The sequence below is a fragment of the Rhinolophus sinicus genome, linkage group LG14 (genome assembly GCF_036562045.2).
Source record: "Rhinolophus sinicus isolate RSC01 linkage group LG14, ASM3656204v1, whole genome shotgun sequence".
Lineage (NCBI taxonomy): Eukaryota > Metazoa > Chordata > Mammalia > Chiroptera > Rhinolophidae > Rhinolophus > Rhinolophus sinicus.
In genome coordinates this window covers 7,681,274-7,707,321 of record NC_133763.1, presented here as the reverse complement: position 1 = coordinate 7,707,321, position 26,048 = coordinate 7,681,274, and the positions used below count along the sequence as shown (strand labels likewise).

The following is a 26,048-nucleotide window of genomic DNA, read 5'->3' as shown; positions in this document are numbered from 1 at the left end:
AGGAGAAGAGAGTTCAAGGGCAAAGCCAGTGCGTCCGTATTGCTGAGAGGCTGAGTAAGATGAAGAAGAAAAGCTACAGTGGTCACATCAAAACGGAGGCTGCTGGCGAAGTTGGTAGAAGAGCCATTTCAGCGGTGGAGTACGACCGGAAGTCTTGTGGAAGTAAGAAGAGAATGGGAGGTGAGGAAGTGGAGAAGGAACTTCAATTCCTCAAGGTGATGTTGCAGTGAAGGAGATCGGAGAAACAGAACTAGCTATTGTTAGAGGGGAATATGGGAATTGTTTTGTTTTTAAAGAGAATGTTTGCAGGTTGATGGGAATGAACAAGTTGAGAAAGCACTTGGCGTGGGAGGGAGAAAATATAACTACAGAGTCAGTTCATTTATTGTAACAGGAAAGACTGAGGCTGTAGGTACAGAAGGAGGTGGCTGGGTATATTTCATGAGTAAAAGAGAAGATTTTCATGGGGATGCTTCTGCTTTAACCAGCGAAGTATGGAGCAAGAGCATCAGCTGAGACGGAGAGGGCAGGAATGAAGGGGTGTGAGGACAGCACATTACGAAATGCTCATTTTGGAGACATGCATAAAGGTCTTTGTGGAGTCAAATGTATGAACCGTTTCTGAGGTTCTTCAAGTTCATTTTGTTCACAATGCTTTAAGTTAAAAAAATCTAGTAGATATGGAAGAGATTTACTATAGTATGTCAAGGTATTTCCAAAATACAAGGGGACTGACAGTAATGATGGCTTCTGTGGGTTGCCATTGGCCACACCACTCTTCTCAGCCAATGGAGATCAGATGGTTATAAGCATGTGAGTGGGGTTTCAATTTTTAAAGTATTCAGATAGTACATAATGTAGATCAAGTGCAGAAATAGATACCGACTGAACAGTGTGTTTGAGGTTCAAATTGCAAACTGAATGCTAGATACAGATAGAGATAGGGAACTCTAAAAATTAAATTACGGAACTGACCCAAATACGTGACTTGAGTTAGTGGGTTACTAAACTTTCCAAAGATAAGAACCTGGAACTGTGATCTGGGAAATCTTTTTTTTTTTTCCCCCCTTTTAACTAGTTAACAGAATCAACAAGCTGTGATTCAGTCAACTATTTGCATATAACTTATGGGGTAACACAACCCATTTTCTATATTGGTAACCTCAAAGACAAAATATGAATATGGACACAATATACGTAGTAGGCTGTGCATACTTTATGTTTTAAGTTTTTAACCAAAGAAAATTTTGAAACCAATCATCAGGAAATTAAGGATAGTGATTGTTTCTCATGGAAAAGCAGGTAGGTAGGATTTGGGAACCAGAAATAAGGGACACTTTAGTTGATCACCACCCTGACTTGAATTTGAACCCCTGGGAATCTTGTTGCATTTTGCTTCAATAGGTCTTGGTGGGCCCTGGTAGTCTGCATCCCTAACGAGCTTCTGGATGACGTGAACCCCACTTTGAGCAGAAGACTTCAGGCTCCCTGGAGGAAGCCGGGTCTAAGTTGAGACATGAAAAGTTGACTAGAATTCAGATTCTTTCTTGTTTTTTCCTTCCTCCTCAACTGCTACACTCACCTTCCTTTTTATAAGGTAGTGTCTGTAACTATTAGTGCTGGGAAACAGAAACTCCTTTTCACTTCCTTCCAAGAAGTGCTTAGAAACCAAAAGGATGGGGAAGCTTGAACAGTAAGATTCCTGAAGGCCTAATGTTTGACTACCTGGAGCAGGAATGCGAAATGAAATCTCAAAATTAGCTAATGGCACAGGTCGACTGGATAGGGACCCATGCAGTGCAGTCCGTGACAGGATAAACTCTAAAGGCCACACGAGTGAGAAGGGATGAAGTGGAATTTCAAAGTGGGCAAATATAGGGGGCAACTATGTAGGCTAATGAGCGAGTCGGTAAGACTCGGGAATAATCAAGGGATTACTGCTCATAGACTCTCCGTTTGTTGTTGTTGCACCTCAAGCAATTCAAAGTCACCACTTGAATGGGACAATCCAATAAAGGTGCTGGGAGTGAAGACATAAAATGGTATCTTATACTTGCTCAAGCATATCAAATCCATATCTGAAATACCGAAGGGTTAACTGATAACCCTCGAAGAAACAGATCGGATGTTGTCCAGAGAAGGGAAACCAAACCGATCAAGAGGAGGCTTTGGAATGAAACTGGAATGAGAGCTTCAGAACTCCTTTCTAGAAAGAAGTGGCTGAGAGGTCAGTTGACCAAGACTTTTGTGAACACTGAGTACAACCTAAACAAATGAAAAGCAGAGCTGTGCCATTATTCCGTACGCCTTGGATTTTTTTTTTTATGCTGTAGGAATATTGCCAAGCCCACCTGCATTTACAGATGTCAGAATGCCTCGTGCCCTACTTGTTTTCTCTCTAATTTCTCCTCTTCCTTTAAGACTCACTTAACGAATAACCTGATTTTTGTCTAAACCCTCCCATGCAGAGTTAGATGCGAACAAAGATCTTAAATGAGAGAGTTTATTGTCAATAGATTCAAAGCAAAGCTAGGGATAATTAACTGTAAGCTTTGTTTTATAATTAATATTGTGTTAAATTTAAATTCTAAGACAATTATTTACTTTTTCATTGGAACTTTAGGTGGCAGTGATTATCTTATTTCTTAATCACTCAAAACTTTGCATTTCTCCCTTAGTCACATGATATCAGCAAAGTTCCACGAAAAGGCTATGTGACCCACAGCAAGTTACTCAGATTCTTAAAGGAACATGTGAATAAGCACATTTATTAAGATTTCACAAGTATCAGGTAATATGTTAGGCAGTTTCCTAATACAGATTCTGTGAGATATTTTTATTCTCAAATATTATTTCTCAGCAGGAAGCAAATGCCATAGTAACAAGGGTCCCACAGGAAAAAAAAAAATCCTGAGAGGTCCATCTGTAGAGTATGGGCAGGGCTAAGGGGAGCCATGAGGATGGAGGCGCCCAGGCTTGAATGGTGGTGTCACCGCCTGGTGGGGACTGGAGCCTGGCAGTAGGGCTGTGTGAAAGGACCTGGTCACCATTGTGGTGAGGCAGAGAACAGACAGTCCCTGACTCAGGATGGTTTGGTTTAAGATTGTTTGACCACCATGGTGTGAAACCGATACCTGTTCATGAGAAACCATACCTCAGATTCTGCATGTTGACACTTCCCGGGCTAGTGATATGCAGTACGACACTCTCTCATGAGGCTGGGCAGCGACAGCCACAGCTCCCAGTCAGCCAGGCGGTCACCAGGGTAAACGGCCAGCACTCTACAGTGTACTGTGTGGCCAGCGTGTTTTGGATATTGTGTGTTCTCTTTTCACATCCCATCATGTCTACAAAACACCCAGCTGTGTCTCCTGCTTCTGGTGATTAGAAGAGGAAGGCAGTTACCCCTGAGATGAAATGCTGATAACTGCCTGATCGTAGGCTAATGGAAGTGTTCTGAGCACGTTTAAGGAGGGCGAGGGTACATGATGGTGTTCAGTAGGTGACGTGCATTAAATGCGTTTTCGACAACGCTATTTCCCATTTACAATGGGTTTATGGGAACGTCACCCCATCCTAAGTTGAGGATCGCCTCTACTTGGAGGCGATGAGTGGGGTCAAAAGCGGGGAATTCATACTTAAATTCACCTCCTACTCTCTGACTTCCTGTTGGTGTGTGCCATTGGCCAAAATGAATTGGAATCCAGGGGCTAAGAAAACCTGAAGTAACTGAGTATGTAGAGTTGAACCTTTTGGGACAAAGGGAGTGGCACTTAGGGGCTGAGAATGGCTAAGTGGGAACAAATGAAGAATATTTAACACAGTATTCTTTCTCAGATTTTTAATTAAGGACTTTTGAAAACCATATTTTTTAAACTATCACCTTAGTCATTATGTAATTGTTGAAGAAAACAAAGCCAGGAGGCATATTATTCCTAAGGAATAATCGCTAAGGAATGCCTAAAAATCTGATTGAGAATGCTTTAGTTATTAAACTAGCTTTGAGCTTCCTCACAGCCAGGGAAAGCAGGAAACCAAATGGTTAACATAGCTTCCAATGACTGGAAACATAATTTATCATTCATGAGGCAGGAATTATTAGTGAAAACTTAACACAGATTTCTCAATATAGGAACAATGAGCAACTTAATATAGCAGTTTTGTTAAAGTATGTAAACATATGCATTTTAATGTTTTTTATATTAGCCTTTGGTTTGAAATGAAGTTATAGTGTTAAATTGTAGGTTTCAGTTTCTATGTGTCCATAAACTTTTTCTTTTACTGATTTGTCCAAGAAGTTTTTCATTTGCTAACCCAACTTTTTTTCCTTTGGAAAATTAGAAAAGTACCCATAAGTACAATAGATAAAAGCAATTAATACTGTATTTACTTTCAAAACTCAAGTTATTATTTTGATATTCAAATATAAACTGTAAACTAATGCATAAGTAAATACTATAGAGTAATTTATTATGAGAGTTTATCTTTCCTTTCATGTATTATTTTGGGGCTTGACTTTCAGATCAAATTAATGGGCTATGAGTAAACTAAAGTACACGTGTCCATTGTTATAAAAATTGATCTAACGCCATAGATCAAGATACAAAGAACCAATAGATGGTACTTTCTCACATGCTAAAGGAAATCTTTAAATACTGCTGTCTCAAACATCCAGAATGTAGTCTTGAAAATTATTAACTACTCCTCTCTTAAATGACGAGAAAAATAATGAAGGCATCATAGCCCTGAATTTATCACCAAGTCAATACAAAGATATGACATTTACCAAAATAATCCAAATTGAGCTTTTCAAGGTTTTTTCTAGTTTGGGAATTAAGAGCCAAAGCATTAGATACAGATCTTTCTAATAATTGGTAAATTATGTGTTTAAGAAGCCTCAGAGAAGGGTGAGATAAATGGGGTATTGGCGTTGGAATGACTTTCAAGAGAGAATGTGAACAGGACTTGGGTGAAAGGATAAAGTTTAAGTAACTAAAGAGGAGAGAAGAAGAGAGAAAGAACAGTTCCTTTCGGGGAAAATCTCTGATGGATTCAGTGGCCAAGACCTTGCTCCTAATGTGTGGTTATGCAAGGTATGGGCCTGGCCCAGGTCTCAGAAACGCCGAAGCTTGGATTTCTCTCCTGGCCTATCTACCAAATAAGAAACTGCATTTTAAACAGATCTTCTGGTGATTTGTAAGCTCTTTAAAGGGAGGCAGCTGTGGAGGGGCCCGTGTTGAAGACGGGTGGGATATAAATGAGGTGGGGCAGTTATGGCCAGACTCAGAGGGCCTTGGCAGTGACATAAGATGGGGTGAATTAGCAGACATTCTGTAGAAATGTAAGGATTGTGTCAAATTAATGGCTCTGCCGCCCCAAAAGTACAGCCCGTCCTACGTCACACATTCAGTCTGTATAACATTGAAATAATGGGTTTCATTGAAACCGTGTTGTGAGTTTATCCACACATGAAATTTCCATTGCAAAAATCATTTTAAGTTTACTAAAAGGAAGAGGCAGTTCCATAAGTTATTAGGTTGCTACAGTTTTAAGGTTTTCAGGCCTTGTTTTCAAGTGGATTTTAAGTAAAATACTGCCACATGTGCCTCACATCTTTAACTTCTGGGAGACCCTAATAAGTGCATTGCCCCGAGGTAGTGCCACCCTCCGGTACCTGCAAGGCCTGGATGCCCAGGAGAACAGGTGTTCCCTTTGAAATCTGAGCTCGTGCATTTTCCCTGTAACTACAAAGTCTTTTCAAAACAGGTGAAGCAGAGTAGTTAAATACCTGAGGTCATTTCCAAGTTGTCAGGAATGTATTACTGCTGTTTTCCATAGTGTTTTTTATACCAGATGACTTTGTCTGAAAAACATCTTGCACTCTTTCAGAGCAGACTGACTGGCTTATTTCATTGATGTCAGTTGCTTTATAGTTCTACCAAAGGGGGAAAGAAGGTGGCTTTAAAGAATTTATAATGAAGCATTATATTTGGAATTTAGGTCTGAAATCTCGTGAACTCTCAAATGTCTTACTTCCATAGAGTGAATTCGTTCTTGAAGGTCAAGTTATTGCTGTTTAGAGGATCACACTGACACCTTATTTCATCAGATTTTGGGATTGCACTTTCTGATTTAAATAGGAAAACACAACAGTGATTTGGGAGGGATTTCATTTTGACATAATGATGGACAACTTGCAAATCTGGTTTTCCAGAAGTGGTGGCCCAGCAAGACTTATCTTTTAACGGTGGTAATTAGAAAGAAATAACTCTTGTATGTCTGATTGTCTTTAATCACTTCTACATTCATGAGCTGGATGAAAAATGCTGCTCTTCCTTTCAACTGTGGGAAAAATTCATATTTCAAAGATTTTAGCATTGGGTTTTTAGGACTAAGCTGAAGAAAGGCTTGCGTTTAATCTTTTATTGAGAATATCTTCTTGACTTATTCAATTAAGTTTCAGTTATATTTATCAGTTTGGGATAACATTAAACCTTTCTTGAATAGAGATGATTCAGAAAAAACTGCATTCTGTTCTAGACCTATAATTGGAAGAACTGAAATATTCTTGGTGTTGCAGTCTTGCAAACCACAAAATAGCCTTTGCTTCTTGGTTAAGAAATGCCCTTAATTATCACCATATCACCAGAAAGATTATTTTACAGTTTGTATGTTCTCACAAGCAATACAGGGCATTCTATAAGAGACTACATACAAAATAATAGAATTTTAAAGCTAAGAGAAACTGAAGAAACTTATTCCAGCTTCCTAATGTTACATATAAAGAAACAAACAAATCTTGACAAAAACAAAGAGATAAATTTGAAAATATACAATTTCAGTAGTAAGGAAAACTCTCCCAGGGTGTATCGTGTGTTTTAAGTACTCATAATGTGAGTAATTTGAACAAGTGCAAGCTCACTTTTCTCTCTGTCTATATAAGAAAATGAGAGGAAAATTTATCACTGATGACCTCACTTGCATATGCGCAGAAGACATAGCACTCCGGAGGAGGATTTTCAATACCTTTGAAAGCTAGAGTGCTATCGTCACTTCTGAGAGCTCAGAACTGAAGTAGGCTTGGAGATATGAGGGGGGTATCCCAAGATAAGTATGAAGATATATACACCGCAAAAGAAGGATGCTTGTGGGATCCATTTCTCAAAATTCATTTCAAATGCTCAGGTTTAAAAAATAATTTCATCATGCTCTTTAATGTTTTCAGCGGTAGGAAGACCAGAGCTTCCGGCCTTGATCAGGACTTCTAGCATAATTGCCTTTTTGACACCACTGTGATTTCATATTATGTTGCCAGAGAGCAGTGCATATTTTAAAAGTCCATACTAAATTGCAAATTGTATCATGGAATGGTGTTTGTTGTCATTAATAGGCTACCTCATAGTATGAGAGTCAAAGACCAATTACTTTTTTGCATTTATCTTGGAAATCCATTAAAGCTATATCAATTTTGCATAAAGGTCCAATGAATTAAAACATTTCTATATTATTTAGATATTCTTTCATATTGTTCGATAATTACATTAATTCCTATTTTCCATTAAAAAATGATTCTTAACTACTTAAAGACATTTTACCTAGCATGTCTTTGAAAAGACCTATTGTAGCTTCATCCACTTAGGTGAGTTTCTTAGAATGGTATTATAGACAATCTTACAATCCTGTATCTCCCTGCTTAGAATGGCATTTAACAATTAGAAAATTATGTGAGAGTTTCTAGTCAATACATTATTTCTGTGTGCATTTAAAGGTGTCAGACCATGCCGGTTAATTCCCTATTCAAATTTCTTTATTAATTTATATATTTTTTTCATTGATGAATCTAACTCAATAAAATAAGCTGCTTAACAACATCAGTGTCACCTAAGATACTCTCAATGGTAGACTAAGTACTATTGTGATACCTTCCTATTAAGTGCTTACCAGTACCTTTGTGGACTAACAGATGCCATCATCTTCTCCCCTATGGTAGACCTTTGGGATAATTTATATGAAGAGTCTTAATTACACAAATTTGCATCAAACACATAATCTCACAAAACTTTACTCCATATACTTTAATAATCTGAAATGATAATAGTTAATTAAAAAGTTCTTTAAGATTAGTCTGTGTAAAATTTATGTTTGATTTTTATTTGAAAAATAGCCTACTTTTCCCTTTAGTTTTTTTTTTTTTTTACTAACATTTTTGAAGCATAAATTATAAGAAAATGCTCATCTACATACAAATTCTTGGTGACTAATTAACACTGACCTTCAACTCTTGTTTAATGTACTATAACAATTTTGAAGCTGTAAAGATTTAAACAAGTCCCAGGGCATGAATTTTCAAATTATATGAATCTGGAAAGAGCTGTAAATTTTCTATGGTTAAGAAGATATATTTGAAAACATTTAATCATTTTTAAGAGAGAAAACTATTCCCAGTGTCAAAGAAAAAGAAAAAATTAATACGATTAATGACTGTTTTTGCTTAATATACAGTACTGGTTTTGTCTAAAGTATTGGTAAGCTAGCGATATTAACTCTATTTCAAACTACATTCTTCAGTGATTTCCAACCTTCATTGATTGTCTCTTATTAAAGCAAGATAGCAGATAGTCTGATAGGACTGGATTGTATATGCTCATTCATACTTCCCACCAAAGGATAGCAGTCAATGGAATTTTCTGTACACGTCTAGATAGTTGCATAATTTCCAATTTCTACAAGTACGATACTTTAGTACTAAAATTCCTGTATATTTCTAGGTTTACTTTTGGAAGTCCTTTGTTAATATTTAAGATTTCATACAGAGGAGTGCACGTGCGTGCAGACACACACACACAAACACACACACAGGAAATGATAGAGCCTCCATGTTGAACTGGCTTAAAAATATCATTGGAGACAAAGAATGTCAATCATATTGTTTTTCTCTTAGTAATAAAACTTTTTTGAACGTTTTACTGCGCTCTAAGAAGAAACAGCTTATGAGGATGTAGTTGGAAAATGGAAATGGTTTTCATTTCTACACACCTTAAGTACCGTCTTATAAAGAAATGGTAATTTTAAGTGTGGTTTGGCTTTAAATTAGTGCTGGGTAAATAGTTCAGAGAGGGGGAAAAAAAAGAAGCCCTTCAGGCCATCTTGATTTAATTTACAAACCTGAATTTAAATAGAAATGTATAGAGACTAACCTGCATTTAAATGGGACTGGTAGGCATTACTGGTAGTCTTAAAACCTGAAATGGAATGTTGTAGCATAAAAATATACATTCCATCCTGTTATCATGTTACAGTAATATTTCTTCCAAGACAGCTATATCCGCAGTAAATTTCTTTTTTAAAGAATCTTCTTGATTTGTATTATTGAACTTGACCTAAACACCTATGTTTGATTAGATTCTTTAAGTAGATAATTACCTTTAAAATTGTCACTAATTAGTATTTATTAAATATTGATAGTAAATTTTAGTTGTAGTCCCCTCTACCTTAGTTCTTATATTAAAATAATGTATGTCCCTATTTTAGCCTTATTAGAGTTCACTTTCCCTCTTATTTTTAATGGGATAGAAAACTTGTATGCTGTAATAAAAGCTTATCCATAGTACATACTTAATCATTGAATTTTAGTCCTCAAAGGGGCCTGCGTTATCTTCTATTTCAACTGATACATTTTACAAATAAGAAAACTTAGCCTAGAGTATTTGAATGATATGTTTTAGATTTCATTTCAATTTCTGTACTTCAGATATATAAACAAGTTTTCAAAATATACTTGTGAATTTGGAACTAGTTGTATATGCTCTCCAAAAAGGATCCATCTTCGATTTCATAGGAAAAACTGACATCTAAGACTGTAGCATTATGCATAGATAGAAAAGAGTAAAATGACCTTGAACAGGGTGCTAAGGTCTCTTCCCAGGGCTCACATGGGTGTTTCTCACTGGGTCTCTCACATGTTTGCAGTCACCTGGACTTACATACTGACAGGTCTCCTGCCTGGGCTAGGAAATCGCAAAGGGGCACTCGTCCGGCATCTCTCTGTCTCTGTGTGGTCTCTCCCCATGACCTTGCCAGCCACCTCTGCAGGGCAGCTGGACTCTTAATTTGTTGTCTCAGGTCTGTCAAGATGTGTGTTTTAAAAGAGAAAGAACCACAGAGGCTGCATTCCTAACCGAGCCTGAGAAGTCTCTCAGTGCCATTCTATCCCTTAGCAGTCACTGTCCAGGTCAAATGGAAAGGAAGGGAAGGGAATTCAAACTCCAACTTTTGTGCTTGAAAACCATCACAGAGGTTTTAAGACATTTTTTAAAGCCATCTAGGGACTGTTTGTTTTTCTTCTGGTGCCTGGCTACTCTTTGAGTATGAGGTTGCTAGATTAGAAACCTAGGGATTAAGTATAGTTTCGCTGTGCGTATGAATAAAGTACTAAGGTAGGCGAGAACTGAATTTCTAAGACTGAAGACAAGAATTGTTTGTCTCTTAAGGACAAACTGCTTTCCAGGGAACTCTACCTGGAAACCTGCTTGCTTTTGAGAGATGAACTCTCCAACCTTCTGGATACAAAAGGAAATTATCATCTTGCTCATTTTCTGGGATGTTAGCCAAATTCTTTGTTTCTACCTAAGTTGTTTGGGTAAATAATGACAGCAACTTGAATTATATCTTTGTAGAATTATATAAAATATTAAATTATATAATTAGGTTTAACTTGAGTACTGGATTTAAGAAATCATATGCCCATGTTTGGGAAATAAAGTGCTTGTCTGATAAATATTTATGGCATACATTTCTGATGTCTCTATCACAAAGCCAGTCATCGTGAATATTTCATATTGATTCAAAGTTAAATTAAAGCTTTTATGAAAATCAGCTACTTTTGCTGCTCTTAATTTTTTAGTTACATGTAAGTATATATTTTTGTATTTTTGGTAGATAATAAAGATGCCCAATTATACTCATTATAATTATACCCAATTAGAATAAGAATATACTTATTCTAATTGGGTATAAATTTTACTTCTTGGTTTTGAAAACATGTATTTATATATTTCAGATTCACAATCGAATAAAGACTGTTCATTTATAAAAACTTACATGAATACATGAAGACACTTCTCCCCACACATCCCTCCACCATTTTTTTTCCTCTCCCCGGTGTCTTTTCCTTTTGGTCTACAGTGATGGTTAGGTATCTTCCATCCTTTAAAAATGAAAGCACGCAAACACATTCTCCCCAGACCCTAGCATCTTATCTTTTTAAGCTTTTTCATCCCCATCTCTTTTCTTCCTCGCTAAAGTATTATTAGCAAAAAACCCACACTTGCTCTGTCCACTTTCTCTTTCCACTCACTTATTAACCCTCTATGTTCTGACTTCTCTACCTAGTATTGACCTGAAATTACTCTTAATCATGAAGTAGTACTGAACAGACCTCATTGTTCTTGACTTCTGACATTTGACCTTGTTGCCCACTCTCTCTTCCTGAAATCTCTCGTCCCAGTCCCTTCACTTTAATTTAATCCTCTTTCAATTTGCCCTTCATCTTTCTGATCCCATTTTTCCTAGTCTTTTTCACTAACACGTTGTTTTTTTCTCCCCTTCAATTTTGATAACTCCAGAATTCTCCTTCTGTATTATCTTCCTGAGGAAATTCATCTCTGGGTGAATCACTTTAGAATTCCTATGTTCAGAGCTTGTTTCTTTTCTCAGAACCCCAGTCATATATTTTCACTCTGTTTGACATATACAGTGTATGCATTGCAGGTACCTCACACCTCACCCTCCAAATATGCACAGAAATACACAGGCACACATTTCCATGACAACAACCTATTTCTCTTTCTGTGTTTTCTTTCTCCCAATTTGGTAACCTCATCAGTCTTCACTTATTTTCCCCTCACCACCTACTTCTAGTCATACATCAACTTCTAGGAATTTAAATTCCCAAGCATCAGTTCAGCCTGTCTGCCCTTTCTGGCTCATTGTGATTGCCTTAGGTCATGTCCTCCTGTTCTCGTTCCAGGACGATTACCTATCCGCTTAACATGCCCAGAGGCCTGTCACTGACACTGCCAAGACTGACCCCAGGTCTACCTAACTCTGTTTTTACCACACTCATGACACTGTTTTTCAGATGAGCAATTTGAATATTGAACCTGAGATATGCAAAATAATTTCAGCAATAATTTTCTAATTTTAAATATTTCTTTATAAATTATTCTAAAAGTATGAATTGCCCTAATTGAATTTTGTATATAGAATGCATATATATATGTATACACACACACATATATATTTATAGGATTTTCATTCATCAATCATTCATGTATTCAACGTACATTTATTAACCACCTTGTCCATATGACGGATGCAGAAAATAGGCCTAAAATACCAGCATGACTTAAATAACTGCCCCCGAGCAACTTATAGTCTTGTGAAAGAGTTAAACATATAGACAAATACCAACATAGCAGTGTAATAGCTGTTAAACAAAGGAGTAGAACAAAGCTTTGCGGGGACCAAGGAGGAAAGAGAGAATTGCAAGGTGTCAAGAAAGTTACATAAAGCTGTATTGTGAAGAAAGAATAGAGGTCTGTCTGACAAATAATTGGGAGAAGAATGTTTTTTAGGCAGAGGAAACAATGCCAGCAAGGGGAAGGGACAGCAGGTTTCATGACAGTGGACAGTGGGACCAAGATTTCAGACTTCATGTATGCGGGGATTTGCTGGATCTGTTTAGACAGAAGAATCAATGAGGTGTATTTGTGCTCAGTTAGATAATTCTAAACATTTGTAGGGCAGGTTGGAAGGATGAAAACTAAGGTAAGGAGACTAATTAGGCTAGTGCACAAATGTAGGTGAGAACCCAGACTAAGATACTGACTTTATAAATCCGACTAAGAAGGGAGAAAGCGTAACAACTGAACAGCACTAGATTCTGAAGAAATATCCAAACTATACACATGCATTAAATGTTTGCATCTCTATTTTGTTTTTGTTTTAAACTTTAGACATGGGATGTAGAGCTGGAAAGATCTGCAGAGTCTTGGGCTGAAACTTGTTTGTGGGAACACGGACCTGGAAGCTTGCTTCCCTCAATTGGACAGAATTTGGGAGCACACTGGGGAAGGTAGCTTACAATGTAACTTTGCTTCTGAAAACACGTGTTTGAAACGAATTGCATATTAATTTATGTTGCCCATTTTCAAAGGCTAAGTGCCTAAAAGGAAAACAAGTAATCCCACCAACACGGATAATAAAAAAATAAAAAAAAATTAAATATCATGCAGGAATGATCAGCAGTATTCGAGACTTATTTTTGTATAAATCTCTGATATAATACTAATACAACGGGCACAATATTTCCAATTACTAACTTCCACAAAAACGATCTCTTTACCAAACTTGATCAATCTGTTTGCAATATTTGGTTTTCCATGTGCTTCAACTTTACGTGCTCTTTATGGTTATTTCATTTCAAATAGGTATAGGCCCCCAACATTTCACGTACAAGCATGGTATGATGAAGTGAGAGACTTTAGCTACCCGTATGAACATGAGTGCAATCCATACTGTCCATTCAGATGTTCTGGTCCCGTCTGCACTCATTACACACAGGTATGTTTGCGGAATATTACACTTTATTGCTCTAAGTTGGGTTGGTGTAACTATGTGGAGAACTTAAGCTATGCAACTTGTGACTTTCTTGTTTTTTGGTATGGCTATTAAAAAAATTAGATAGTTATTGATTTATGTAGAATAAGCTTAGAAATTTCCGTAAACAATAAAAGTAATAATCAGAAAGAAAATGTCCAAACACCTACTGAAAAAGACATTATAGCAATGATTTTACATATGAAACATTTATAGTACAGGTCCAATAATGCAAATGGGGAGAATGTTACCATCTTTAAATCAGATGTCATTAGTCTTTTATTTTCCAAAGATTAAAAACATAGTTTTTTTTACCAGTGACATTTGGTATTTCCATGTGTGCAGCATTTATCTTTTTTTTCAATAGTGTACATATTTGGTATTGGATATGTTCCCAACACTGAAATCACACAACTAAAGGCAGATTCGACTAGATATGAGCTCAGCATAGATCTGAGTTCCTGGAAGTTCTATGGCTGATTATTGGTGAATATAAAGCAGACCGATTGTTCTTTATGCCTTTGCCTGTGACGAGATTAAGATCAGTATTAAACTCCTTAAAAACCACTGGTACAATGCAAATATCATGTTGTATAATGATATGTTTGAACACCTAAGTGTTTTCTCCAGTACTTTTTGTTTAAGATGAGAAATTCTGTCCCTTTGTTAGCTAAGTTTCTTTACAGAAATACTAACACAGAATTTAGGTTTGTGAGGATAACTTTTGAATTATTTAGTAAATCTGTACTTTGAAGATGCTTACATTTTGTAGCCAGACAGAGTTACCGAGCTGTAGATCTCTTCTTTTAATTGAATTAAACACTTTTCAAAGTCTCAGGAAAAATATCCTTTTTGACATTGCCTCCTTTCACTTGAATGGTAAATGTTTCTCAACTTCAGTTTTGCACATTTTCGCTCAGATATGTTGTGTCTTATTTCATCACAACTTGCTTTTTTTTGAGCCTGTCTGTTCTCTAATGTAGGTTGTGTGGGCCACAAGTAGCAGAATAGGCTGTGCCATTAATTTATGCCATAACATGAACATCTGGGGGCAGATATGGCCCAAAGCTGTCTACTTGGTGTGCAATTATTCCCCAAAGTAAGTAGACAAAACAATACTCTCATATGTAAATTTTTCTTAACAAATTTTTCTTAAAAACTTTATGTACTTGAATTTATTAATTTTCAGTGTGTAGTCTTGAGTATATTGTTTGAACTCAATTTACTTAATATGGCAGTAATTATGGTTGCCTGATGCGTAAAATCAGTGATTAAAAGGAATAGGCAGTTGAAAATATGATCTTTGTGATGACAGGATTCATGTTTTTATGCCTTGAGTTTTACTGCACTATCATATTGCATAAATTTGGTTTACTAGAGATGAACAGCTATAGATTAACTGAGAAATGCATTTTCATCTGTGTACAGACCATTCAAATGATGACATTGAACATATTATATAGCCATACTTATGGAAATGTGTGTCTATGTAGTTCTATGCATTTAGGGTCATAACTGAGTCTAAAATCTGTTTTTATTAAAACAAATGGAATATAGATGAATATCACATAGCAGAGTTTGGTGTTCTGCAAACGTTTGATTTTGTAATTTTTAACATTATGCCTAGCAAATTATTTACTATATTTTCAAAAGAATGAGGCAGTGATTTATATTTAAATCTAGTAGCCAAAAGGACTCTGTGGTAAAAAATATAGACATCTTAAATCGACACCTCAAAATCATTACTTAGAAGACTCTTATATAGTATTTTGCAATGTATTAGAAATTATGCTATTACAATACCTCTTAAAAGGGTGCTTATCTTTTTAAGGGGAAACTGGTGGGGCCATGCCCCCTACAAACACGGAAGGCCCTGTTCTGCTTGTCCTCCTAGTTTTGGAGGAGGCTGTAGAGAAAATCTGTGCTACAAAGGTATGTGCTACTGTGTCATAATATTCAGTATGAGTGATATTTTAATCCAACATATGCATTAATTTCTGTTTTAAAAGAACAAAATATTTATTTATTGCCCAGAAAATTTCTAGAACTCTATTTCAAATATTTTGAAGCCATTTAGAATATTAAAAAAAATATTTATAATATTAATGCCTTTTATACCAATATGTATTTAAAGGAAGGTTTCATGATTATTCCAGATGACTTCTAATTGTATTTGAAATTTATCCCAAAGGGACAAGTATATTTACATTCTTAAAAGCCATCTTGATATAGTGTTGACTGAGTTATTTTCATAACTCATCATTTTTAAAGGATTTGGCAGTTTAATACAATTTATTTTTAGAACTTTAAACATTTTTGCCGAAATACCTATCTATGAGTCTTACTTGAGTCTTACATTGAGTCTTACTCAATGAATTGTACTGATTCTCTGCTTCTTACTGTAGACTGTACAATTTCTCATGCCAAAGTAAGAAAAAAAGTATAATAGTATTATAAAGCTATTGTAACAGTAGTGCTCTCAAATGCATTTGATGACCTAAAAAGTAAGTATAAATAGGGTGTCCTGTTTATAGCACATGAAGATGAAATGCATATGACAAAGCTTTGTGAAAGTTGTCACGGTTTTGTTGGGCATCCAGGTGAACATTTTTGACTTCCTTGTACTTTTTTCTTAATGATGACTAAATGAAGATTAATGTAGACTGAGTGTATTATAAAATATATGAATGAATACAGCAGATGTGTCTTTTTTTCCCCGTTAATGACTCAATGCTCATTAGCTATAATGAGCAGACAAGAAGTGGCATATATTTCACTCTGTTATATGAGCCATTTAATTTCTGGAAGCGTTTTTTTCATTGTGTGTGAGTCTGTTTTCAATTCTCTTTACCCCGAAACCTCCTCCCTACTTGCCCCTTCACCAATGGCCACTATATTTTACTAAAACTGACTTTCCTCTGACTTCATACTTCTTTTTCTGGGTTCTAAGTTCTTAGACACAATAAAAATAACACAACTCTCCAAAATGTGCCAGTGTCAAGCCTTTGATATAACCCAACCTGGAAAAAAACTGTTCAATTCAAAGTTTGAAATTATTCTCCATTGTCAAGCTTCAATTTCTGCACATTGAATTTCCTTCTGAAGGAGAAAAACCTTTCCAGGGAAACTGATATTGTAATAAATAACAAGGGTATATCAAGTCTTCTTTAAGCTGAGTTTTTTTCTATGGGAGAATTTTAAATGTGATTCTCCTGAAAATATTACAAATATGATTTCATTTGGGAAAACAAATTCAAATTTACTAAGCCCTGACTTTATTAGATCACTGTGTAGACTTCATAGTGCCATTATGAAAATCAATCACTGATACCATGTTAAAATATAAACAATGTTTAGAAATGACTCCATTTAATATTAGTCAAATGGTAGCATCAATTAAATCAAGGGCCCAAAAGTCTATATGAATGTTTCATGTACACCAATGGAGTACGTGAGGTCACCACCTTAAGCCAAAACCGGTGCCAAAAAACAGTACTGATTTTTCTAGTTTTAAATGTTCAACAGGCATGGAAATGTATGCCATTAGTTGATCATTTGTGCACATTTAGAATGGGATTCATATTTCTTAACTCCATTCTAACAGAAGGATCAGACAGATACTATACTCCTCGAGAAGAAGAAACCAATGAAATTGAACGGCAGCAGTCACAAGTACACGATACCCACGTTCGGACAAGAGCTGATGACAGTAACATAAACGAAGTTGTCAGCACACAGCAAATGTGTAAGACTTCTGCCTTGTTTATAAAAATTTTAAAGTTCCCATAGGTGATATATCCATCTATATTTAATTAGCTTTAATATTTTTAGAATGGTAAAAGCTTGGCATTACACTAAATGTGAAGAATTATAGCACCTTTTACATTATCTAAATATTATTATTATTATTATTATTATTTTATTTTTTATTTTTTCCTTTTAGCCCAAATTGTTTCCTGTGAAGTAAGATTAAGGGATCAGTGCAAAGGAACAACCTGCAATCGGTAATGTTTATTATTATTCTTAAAATTAACTTACAAAATATAAGAACTATTTTCAGTTTATACTGACATGCAGAGAAACTAAATTTTGTTTCCAATTGCTTTCATTTAGATATGAATGCCCTGCTGGCTGTTTGGATAGTAAAGCGAAAGTTATTGGCAGTGTCCATTATGAAATGGTAAGTATTATAAATACAATTGTTTGGGGTAGAGCCCTTTCGTATAATATTTGATTTTTTAACGTGAAAAATAATTTATGTAAGTATAACTCATAATAATTTATGTAAGTATAATTCATTTGTTTAAAGTCATAGAGATAGTATCTAGTTGTGTTTTGTGCAGAGCTCTAATATTTTAACATATTTGTCTCTCCTTTTCACCAAGCAATCCAGCATCTGTAGAGCTGCAATTCATTATGGTGTAATAGACAATGATGGTGGTTGGGTAGATATCACCAGACAAGGAAGAAAACATTATTTCATCAAATCCAGTAGAAATGGTGTTCAAACAATTGGGTAAGTACCCGAATGATCTTTTGGACCAGATGATTTTAATTGTAACAGTGAACTAATAGATTATTTTAGAGCAAAGCATGAAAGAATTTGATTTATCACGAGAGAACCTGGTAATTTTCAAGGTGCATTTCAGCTAGATTTCCAAAGATTAAAAGAAGAAAAAGTATCTAAATTAAAGTTGAAGTCTTTTTCTTACAACGAGCATGCTGAAATTCCACATTTTCTAGAGTTTCATCAAGAATGTACAAACTTACAGTTATTTCCAATGTGAAGCAATAAGCTTTTCAGCTATAGCAGAAAATACTGCAGAGAAGGGTAACTGCTCTGTTTAGGGAGAATAGTTTATTTCCTACCACAGTAACGTTGTTAATAAGATAAATTAATAAGTAAAAGAGCATTTTGAAAAATCTCTAAATATGTAATATACTATGTCACCTTCCTTTTGCCAGTTTAAACGTAATTTAACCCAACATAAAAACATTGATTACCTTTTAAAATGTTTCTCATGTTAAAATCACTAAATATATTATTCTAAAACACTGTGCATTTTCATATATACTCTATAAAAAGTAGAAAAATGTGGGTTTTGGAAATATCTTTGTAGTGTCTCCTGCTTCTATGTAAAAAAAAAACATTATTTAACCTCATATGGAATGCCTTTTCTTAAGAAATGTGACATAGTTTCTTTCTTTTCTAAATGCACAATTGCATGAAATTCCAGTCATGATGGAGTTCAAAATAAGAATTTATTAAAAACCTTGCAAATTGGTAGAATGATCTCCTATATATGCAATTTTGTTTGAAGACTTGGTGTGTTCAGCCACTAGCCATTACTCTCAAGTGAAAGTTTTACAGAAACATTTATTGACTGGTTCATTCAGCAAATATTTATTAACTACCTTGAGTAAAGAATAAATATTAGTTATTAGTTTTAGGAAGCCAAACGCTGGGTGCTGGATTAAAAACCATGTATCCTACTATTTACTTTTATTTACTTTTTTCTTTTAACCTAGTTTTTGACTATGTTTATTATGGAAACTCTCTTGAAATTTGCAGGGTACGTCATACTAAAAGTACCATCACAAATAAGGTTTACCTTTTGCCATAGAGGTTTTTCAGAAAATTTGGATATAGATAAACCAATTAAATTTTTGATATATAATGGTATACGTATTCTTATATTCATGTTTTTTATTTAGTGAGGAGCAATAATTCATTTATTGTAGACATTTTACTAATTACTAGGGGGAATGAATAATGCACACTCCTTTAAGGTACTTATTATTTAGTAGTCTTATTACAACACTGTCTTGTGTTATTGTGAAAGATTAAGTAGTTTGTTTCTGTGGTGATAAGGAATTGATAAATTGATAGTTTTAATTTTAATGGGAAACAAAGAGATATAGATATAAATGTATATTGTTTTACATTATCTATAAGTTTTTGAGATTGATAATGAAAATAAATCATCCTCTAGTAGTAAGAATGGTATTGATTTGGTACAGACTTGAAGGTAATAGGGATTTAGCATAAAACAGGTGATGTGTTCTTATATTACTGTTTATTTAGATATTTAAATAAGTGTCTAAGAAAAAATATTCATAGACCTAAAAAAATGCCCTAAGTTATGTTGATAATGATGCATATTAGAAAGTGATTGACATTTTCTTTGTTTTCATTTTCAGCAAATATCAGTCAGCTAATTCCTTCACAGTCTCTAAAGTAACAGGTTAGTACTTTTTTTCATCTGATTTTCTTACTACTATGTTGCACGTTATTGTTTCCAAATAATTTGCTTATTGTCCCGTGTTTTAATTCCTCAGTTCAGGCTGTCACTTGTGAAACAACTGTGGAACAGCTCTGTCCATTTCATAAGCCTGCTTCCCATTGCCCAAGGTAATGTTTTCTAAATTCGCTCATTCTTTTTTACCAGCGAACACAGAAGGTGCTTTTATCCTGTGATAACTGTTTTTGCCTGAAATTGTGGTGTCTCTAGGATTCAAAGAGTATGTGATCTCAAAGTGTGAACCAAGTGATAAAAATAAGGTCAAGGTTGAGCCCTCACAGCACGATGCTAAGGGCAAAGCAGGTGGTTTTACCACCATAGGGTGGGCACTGAATGCCCAACTGTTCCCAAATACAAGGAGAAAATTTTACAGCCACTGGGGACACCCTTCCTCCTACAGAAAGCCCCAACAGTGTCTTTACAAAAATCACCCTTTAATTCAAAGTTACAAAAACTCAGATTCATGTATTACTTATATGTAAATAGCTGTGGTTTAGATGTTATAGAAAGTATATATACTCTAGAGTGTACGGTGTTATACCTATTTTAGAAATAAGAAACTTAAATAAGAAATGTCACTATTTCTTAAAAGCTATCTTAAGGAAGATCTGCTTCACTTGGTAAAGGTAGTTGCCAATAAACCAATAAACTTTTTTCAGAACTTTTAGGAAAATCATGAATACTTTCATCAAACAGTGATTTTTCTGTAGGCATTTTGTTGAGACTGATTTACTATGTAAAGCGAATTATGTTTTTTCCAGTTTTGTGCATGAGACAGACAGAGAGAGAGAGAGAGAGAGAGAGAGAGAGAGAGAGAGAGAGAGAGAGAGAATGAACTCAGAAGAGCCAATTGAGTAAAAAAAAAAAAGAAGTGCCACATGACAGTTTCTTAAATTCTGGGAGTGGATTATTTTTCAATATTATGTGATTGGTTGAACACTGATAATTGGACCCTATGTTTAAATAAAAAGCTTTGGAAACATGTCTGAAAATTAGCTAAGCCAATCACATGTCAATAAGGTAGGCTGTAGGGTATCTGCAGAAAGAACATTCCATGCAGAGAGAAAGTAACTGCAAAGGCCCTGAGGCATAGCCATTAGACCACTGTGACTGCATCTGGATGAGAAAGTGGGAGAATAGTACATGAGGTCAGAGAGGAAATGCAGGATGGGCTATGCAGGACTTACTACAAGGGTCTTAATCATTTATTCTGAAAGAGATGGAAAGCCACTGGAGTATTTGAAGCAGAGGAATGCTATGAGTGGACATGTGTGCTTCAATATAAGTGTGTGCAAAAAGTAGATTGGAGGGGGCAAAGTAGGAAGCAGGAGTCCAGAGTTACAGTGATGAGATGCTTAGGAGTGCTCTGCTTTGGGGTATATTTAATTTATAGTTGGTAGAAATTGCTGGTGGTTTGAAAGATGTGAGGTAAGGAGAGGGATTGAGGATAGAATAAAGGTTTTTGGCCTGAGCACCTGGAATAATGGAGTTGCCATTTATTGTAGGAAGCCTACAGAAACAACGTATTTGGGGGCTGGGAGAGGAGATTAGGAATTTGGCTTCAAGCATGTTAAGTTTGGGATGTTTATTAGATCTAAGTGGAGATATAGAATAAGCAGTAGGACATAGAAATTTATGACTAAGAGACATGGTCTCAACTATTGATGTAAATTTGAAAGTCAACAGTTTATAGATGATAATTAAAACCATGAAACTGGATGAGATACTGAAGATGTGAACGTACAGTAAAGAAATTATGAGATGTATGAGTCAGGCAATGATTCAGAATTTCCAAGTTGTCTGTTTACTAAATTCTGCTGACACAATGGGTCCCAAGTTCCCAGATGCTTCGAAATATTTTCTGATATTTCTTTCTGCTTTGAATCCCTACATTAGAAAGGTCCCAGTTAACTTTTTTGAAAAAGAAAAACACATTTGTGCCAAAAGCTGGGAGTGGATAGTGAGTGAAGCAGAAGCAATTGTGTCTCTTGCCTGGCTTTTACAATTGACCTATTTCAGAAGCAAAAAAATGAGTAGGGTTCAGAATGCTGATTTTGCTATTGTGTATGCGTGTCTTTAGTCTTACCAATAAGAAAGACTGAAATAACCAGCTACTTAATATTTGTCAATATGTACGTATTTTTCAGAGTATACTGCCCTCGGAACTGTAGGCAGGCAAATCCACACTATGCTCGAGTTATTGGAACTAGAGTTTATTCTGATGTAAGTATCCTAATTTATGCAGCTCTCAGCATTCGTGTGTGTGTGTGTGTGTGTGTGTGTGTGTGTATGTATTGGTTCCATAGGTTCCATACATATATACACACACTCACATTTAAATGTGAATATGTATGTTTATATACTGTATTCCCCCCTTATCTGTGGTTTCACTTTCCATATTTTTCACTTTCCATTACTGGCAGCCAACTGTGGTCCGAAAAATATTAAATGGAGAATTCCAGAAATAAATAATTCCTAAGTTTTAAATTGCACATTGAGGCGTGTGATGAAATCTCAAACCATCCTGCTCTGTCCCACCTGGGGTGTGAATCCTCCCTCTGTGCAGCGTCTCCATGCTGTAGACACCCCTACCCATCGGTCACTTAGTAGCCGTCTGGGTTATCACATCAACTGTCCCGGTATCAGAGTGCTTATGTCTAAGTTACCCTTATTTTACTTCATAAGGGTCCCAAAGCACAAGAGCCGTGGTGCTGGCCATTTGCATATGTCAAAAAGATGCCAGAAAGTACTTCCTTAAGTGAAAAGATGAGTACAGTACAATGAGATAGTCTGAGGACAGAGACAGAGAGACAAAGAGAGAGACAGACCTCATTCACATAACTTTTATTACAGTATCTTACTATAGTTGTTTTATTGTTAATTTCTTACTGTGCCTAATTTATAAATTGAACTTGATCATAACACGTATGTGTAGGAAAATACAGGGGTTATATAGGGTTCGGTATTATCTGCGGTTTCAGACATCCACTGGGCATCTTGGAACGTGTCCTCCGTGGATAAGTGGGGACGACTGTGCAGAATAAGGGAAACAGATTTGTGCTGATAAACATGTTCTCAGAATAGTTAATCACCACTAACACTGAGACATGAGTATCCGTATGTAAACATGAGTGCGTAATAGTTTATTTTGACTAAAATTTTCTTTATATCCTACCCATATGTCTTACATCAGACCCTTAATGAAATAGTCTGGAGGCATTCTAGGAAGGAAAATGCAGTTTGCTTTTCTTTAATCTTCCTTTGGGTTCTTCAGTATTTGAAGTATAAACTGGACAATTAAGAATTTGCTGAATGTATGAACAGTATCTTCACTGCCCAAGGGGCATTTAAAAAGCCGCATAGAATCCAAAACAGAAAACATACAAAAGGAAACCAGTTGAGGGGATGTGAATGTATGACATTCCTGGGACTGGACCAGGGATATTAGCTGTGATGGCTTCAGAATGGACAAGTGCTTCTGAGCCAGGTTTGATGTGTGGGTTGGTAAAGAGGATGAAGGGACACATTCTAGGTGGCATGAGTGGCATCTGAAGAGATGGAGGTGAGAGCATGGGAGCTGCAAGTGAGCCCAGCACAGAGGTTTGCTTGTCTGCGCTGGTGAGAACTGAAGATAAAAGAGGCTGCAGCCAGTTTACTGTGAGGGGTGGAGGATCCAGCTCGTGAAACGTGTCAGTGGAGAGTCGGAATGCACATCGATGAATTCAGATTGTATGTGGCAGACATTTAGAAGCCATTACGGATTTCTAAACCCGAGTTACAAAAACAAACAGGAAATATACTCTGATCCACACAGTTAATAGAGAACTATGGAAATATGATCCTGAAAAGAAGCCTGAAATATGTATATCACCACCTTATTTCTCTGGGTGAGTTCATTTAGGTCCAGGTTTCTTTCAGTTCAGCTTTACCTTTGAAATTATTCTCCAGTCTAAGTTCTCTCCCAAGTTGCAGCGTTGCAATTCTCCTATGTGTAGCTTAAATGTCCTGCTGGTGTCTTAATTGGCTAATCCTCATGCTTTTTCTTGTCTTCTTTTTTCTGTTTAAAAACATCCTTTTTCTCATTTCCTGTCTGTCAAAGTCACGTCCTAAATTGTTGCCACTTTCTCTGTGAAGTGGGTATTGCTAGATCTCCTAATTCAAGGATGACGTCGCCCTTCTTTCAACCCTATGACTTTGTTTTTTCCTTTTAGCAGTTAGCCGATTCTGTGAGGTGTTATGATTGTTTCCCCACCTCTTTTGTTAACTTTTCAACCTCTTGAAGAAAGCAGCTGGGCATTTCATGCATCGTTTTGTCATCAACAATTTGATGTGTGCCAAGCTGTGAACAAGACAGGCTGGCTTCCTGACTTTACAGAACCTAGAGCACAGAGTAACATCCAAAATTAAGCAAACACCTTGCACATAAATATTTGTTGAAAAAAAAAATGAATGAGTAAGTGGATATGGATGAGCATATCTAGAATCAGCAGAGATTTCCAAAGAAATCATTCTTTCCAGATTGTCCCGTTAAGCACCAAAACTTTTAATTTTAGTTATGTCTGGTGAAAATCTTTCAAAATATCCTATACACTTCTATACCAATAAGCTATTTCTTTGCTACAGTGATGGTTTGTTAGAACTTAAATCCTGAGATCATTTTATCTTCCTACTTCAAAGAAATGGGTAAGTAATTGTGTATTATTATGTAGGTCCTTTTGAGAGTAAGTTGAAAATATAAAGATTACTATTACTTTTAAGTGCAGACAGAGTCAGAGATTCAATTATTATCTGCCAGTCTTCCCACCTCCTATAAAATACATTAGCTCTTTAAATACAACGTGGAGGGACAAGAAGCAATCTCCAACATCCCTCCTTTTCTCTCCTTCCCCGCCTCCCTGCCTTACCCTCTCTTCCTCTTTCTCTCTTTCCATTTATAGAGTTCCAATTTGTACATTTTATTCCTTTTGCTTTTATTTCCCATTTGTGACAGAAGTTAATTTCTGCATTCATTAAACATGTTCCACTGTTCTCACAGATAAATTCTTTTTTTTTTTTTTGTGATGTGTTAATTGTTATAAAGTGTGGGGATAAAAAGAAAATGTCTTCTGACATTTGAACTCATAGGAATGCTTGCTGACTACATAGTTATTGGCAAAAGAACAGTTTCAAAACATACTAAGGGCTTGGATTTAGTGAATTGTTATTTATAAGCACTTTTACTGCCTTGGGAAAAATGCTGATGATACCTTTTTAACAGCGCAAGATAAATACTGAAATGTGTACAGAATTATTTTTAATTCCATGTGTTACGAACCATATTGGATCCAAATATTCAGCAATGGATTTTAAATGGTGAATAAAATGCCTCCTGAGAGTCACGATATGAGGTTTCAGATATATGGCATTTTGTAATAGAGCAAAAACATGAAAAAGTTTAAACTGCTTGGCACTCGGGCTGTCTGATCTAATAAATACTGAAGGATGCCACAAGTGTCAGAGCACACTCATAAAGCAAGGTTATGTAACATGCACACGCTTATGTGAACTTGAAAAAGTGCAGTAGGTCACTCCCCTGTGCATGCAGATAAGAACACACCAGTGGGATCAGAGAAGACCTGTGGGGAAATGAGGTGGGACCACTTTGTACTGAAACAGTTCCTTTCATGTTGTGGGATTTCCTCAGGCTGTGCTCTGCTATTGACAAATATCGGTAGAATATTTGTATTAAAGCAAATGTTAAAATCTAGAGAAGATGTTGATGGGCCAAAAAAGTTGACTTCTAGAAGTGAATAGTTTTAAACATTTGCAAGTGTTGGACCTGAAACAATAATTTTCTCCTCCATAGAAATCCCATTCAATTCAGATAATGTAACTGGCACAATGTCATCACAAAATTTTCCTTGTCAGTCCATTCAAACCAGAGTGGCAGACGTGCAAATCTCGGTGGAAGCTGTGATGGTTCTTCATGTTTGCTTTTGTGGGTACTCTTTTGGGTAAATTTTCTCTGAGTAGGATATATTATTTAATAAGAAAAACTTCCCATTTAATGTATGCCTGTATTTTAGAAAAAAAAGGACTGTAGAGATA

At 35.8% G+C, this 26,048-nt stretch overlaps 1 protein-coding gene across 1 annotated transcript in view; it reads left to right on the top strand.

Annotated features, from left to right (window-relative positions):
- CRISPLD1 (cysteine rich secretory protein LCCL domain containing 1) overlaps positions 1-26,048 on the top strand; it is a 39,538-nt gene that overhangs the window by 9,511 nt on the left and 3,979 nt on the right. Inside the window, exons 3-13 of the mRNA XM_019725209.2 lie at positions 13,017-13,135; positions 13,491-13,623; positions 14,643-14,758; positions 15,491-15,591; positions 17,264-17,404; positions 17,603-17,663; positions 17,773-17,839; positions 18,045-18,175; positions 19,861-19,904; positions 19,999-20,071; positions 22,109-22,184. Of these exons, the coding sequence (XP_019580768.1) occupies positions 13,017-13,135; positions 13,491-13,623; positions 14,643-14,758; positions 15,491-15,591; positions 17,264-17,404; positions 17,603-17,663; positions 17,773-17,839; positions 18,045-18,175; positions 19,861-19,904; positions 19,999-20,071; positions 22,109-22,184 (1,062 nt within the window). The remainder of the gene's footprint in view (positions 1-13,016; positions 13,136-13,490; positions 13,624-14,642; positions 14,759-15,490; positions 15,592-17,263; positions 17,405-17,602; positions 17,664-17,772; positions 17,840-18,044; positions 18,176-19,860; positions 19,905-19,998; positions 20,072-22,108; positions 22,185-26,048) is intronic.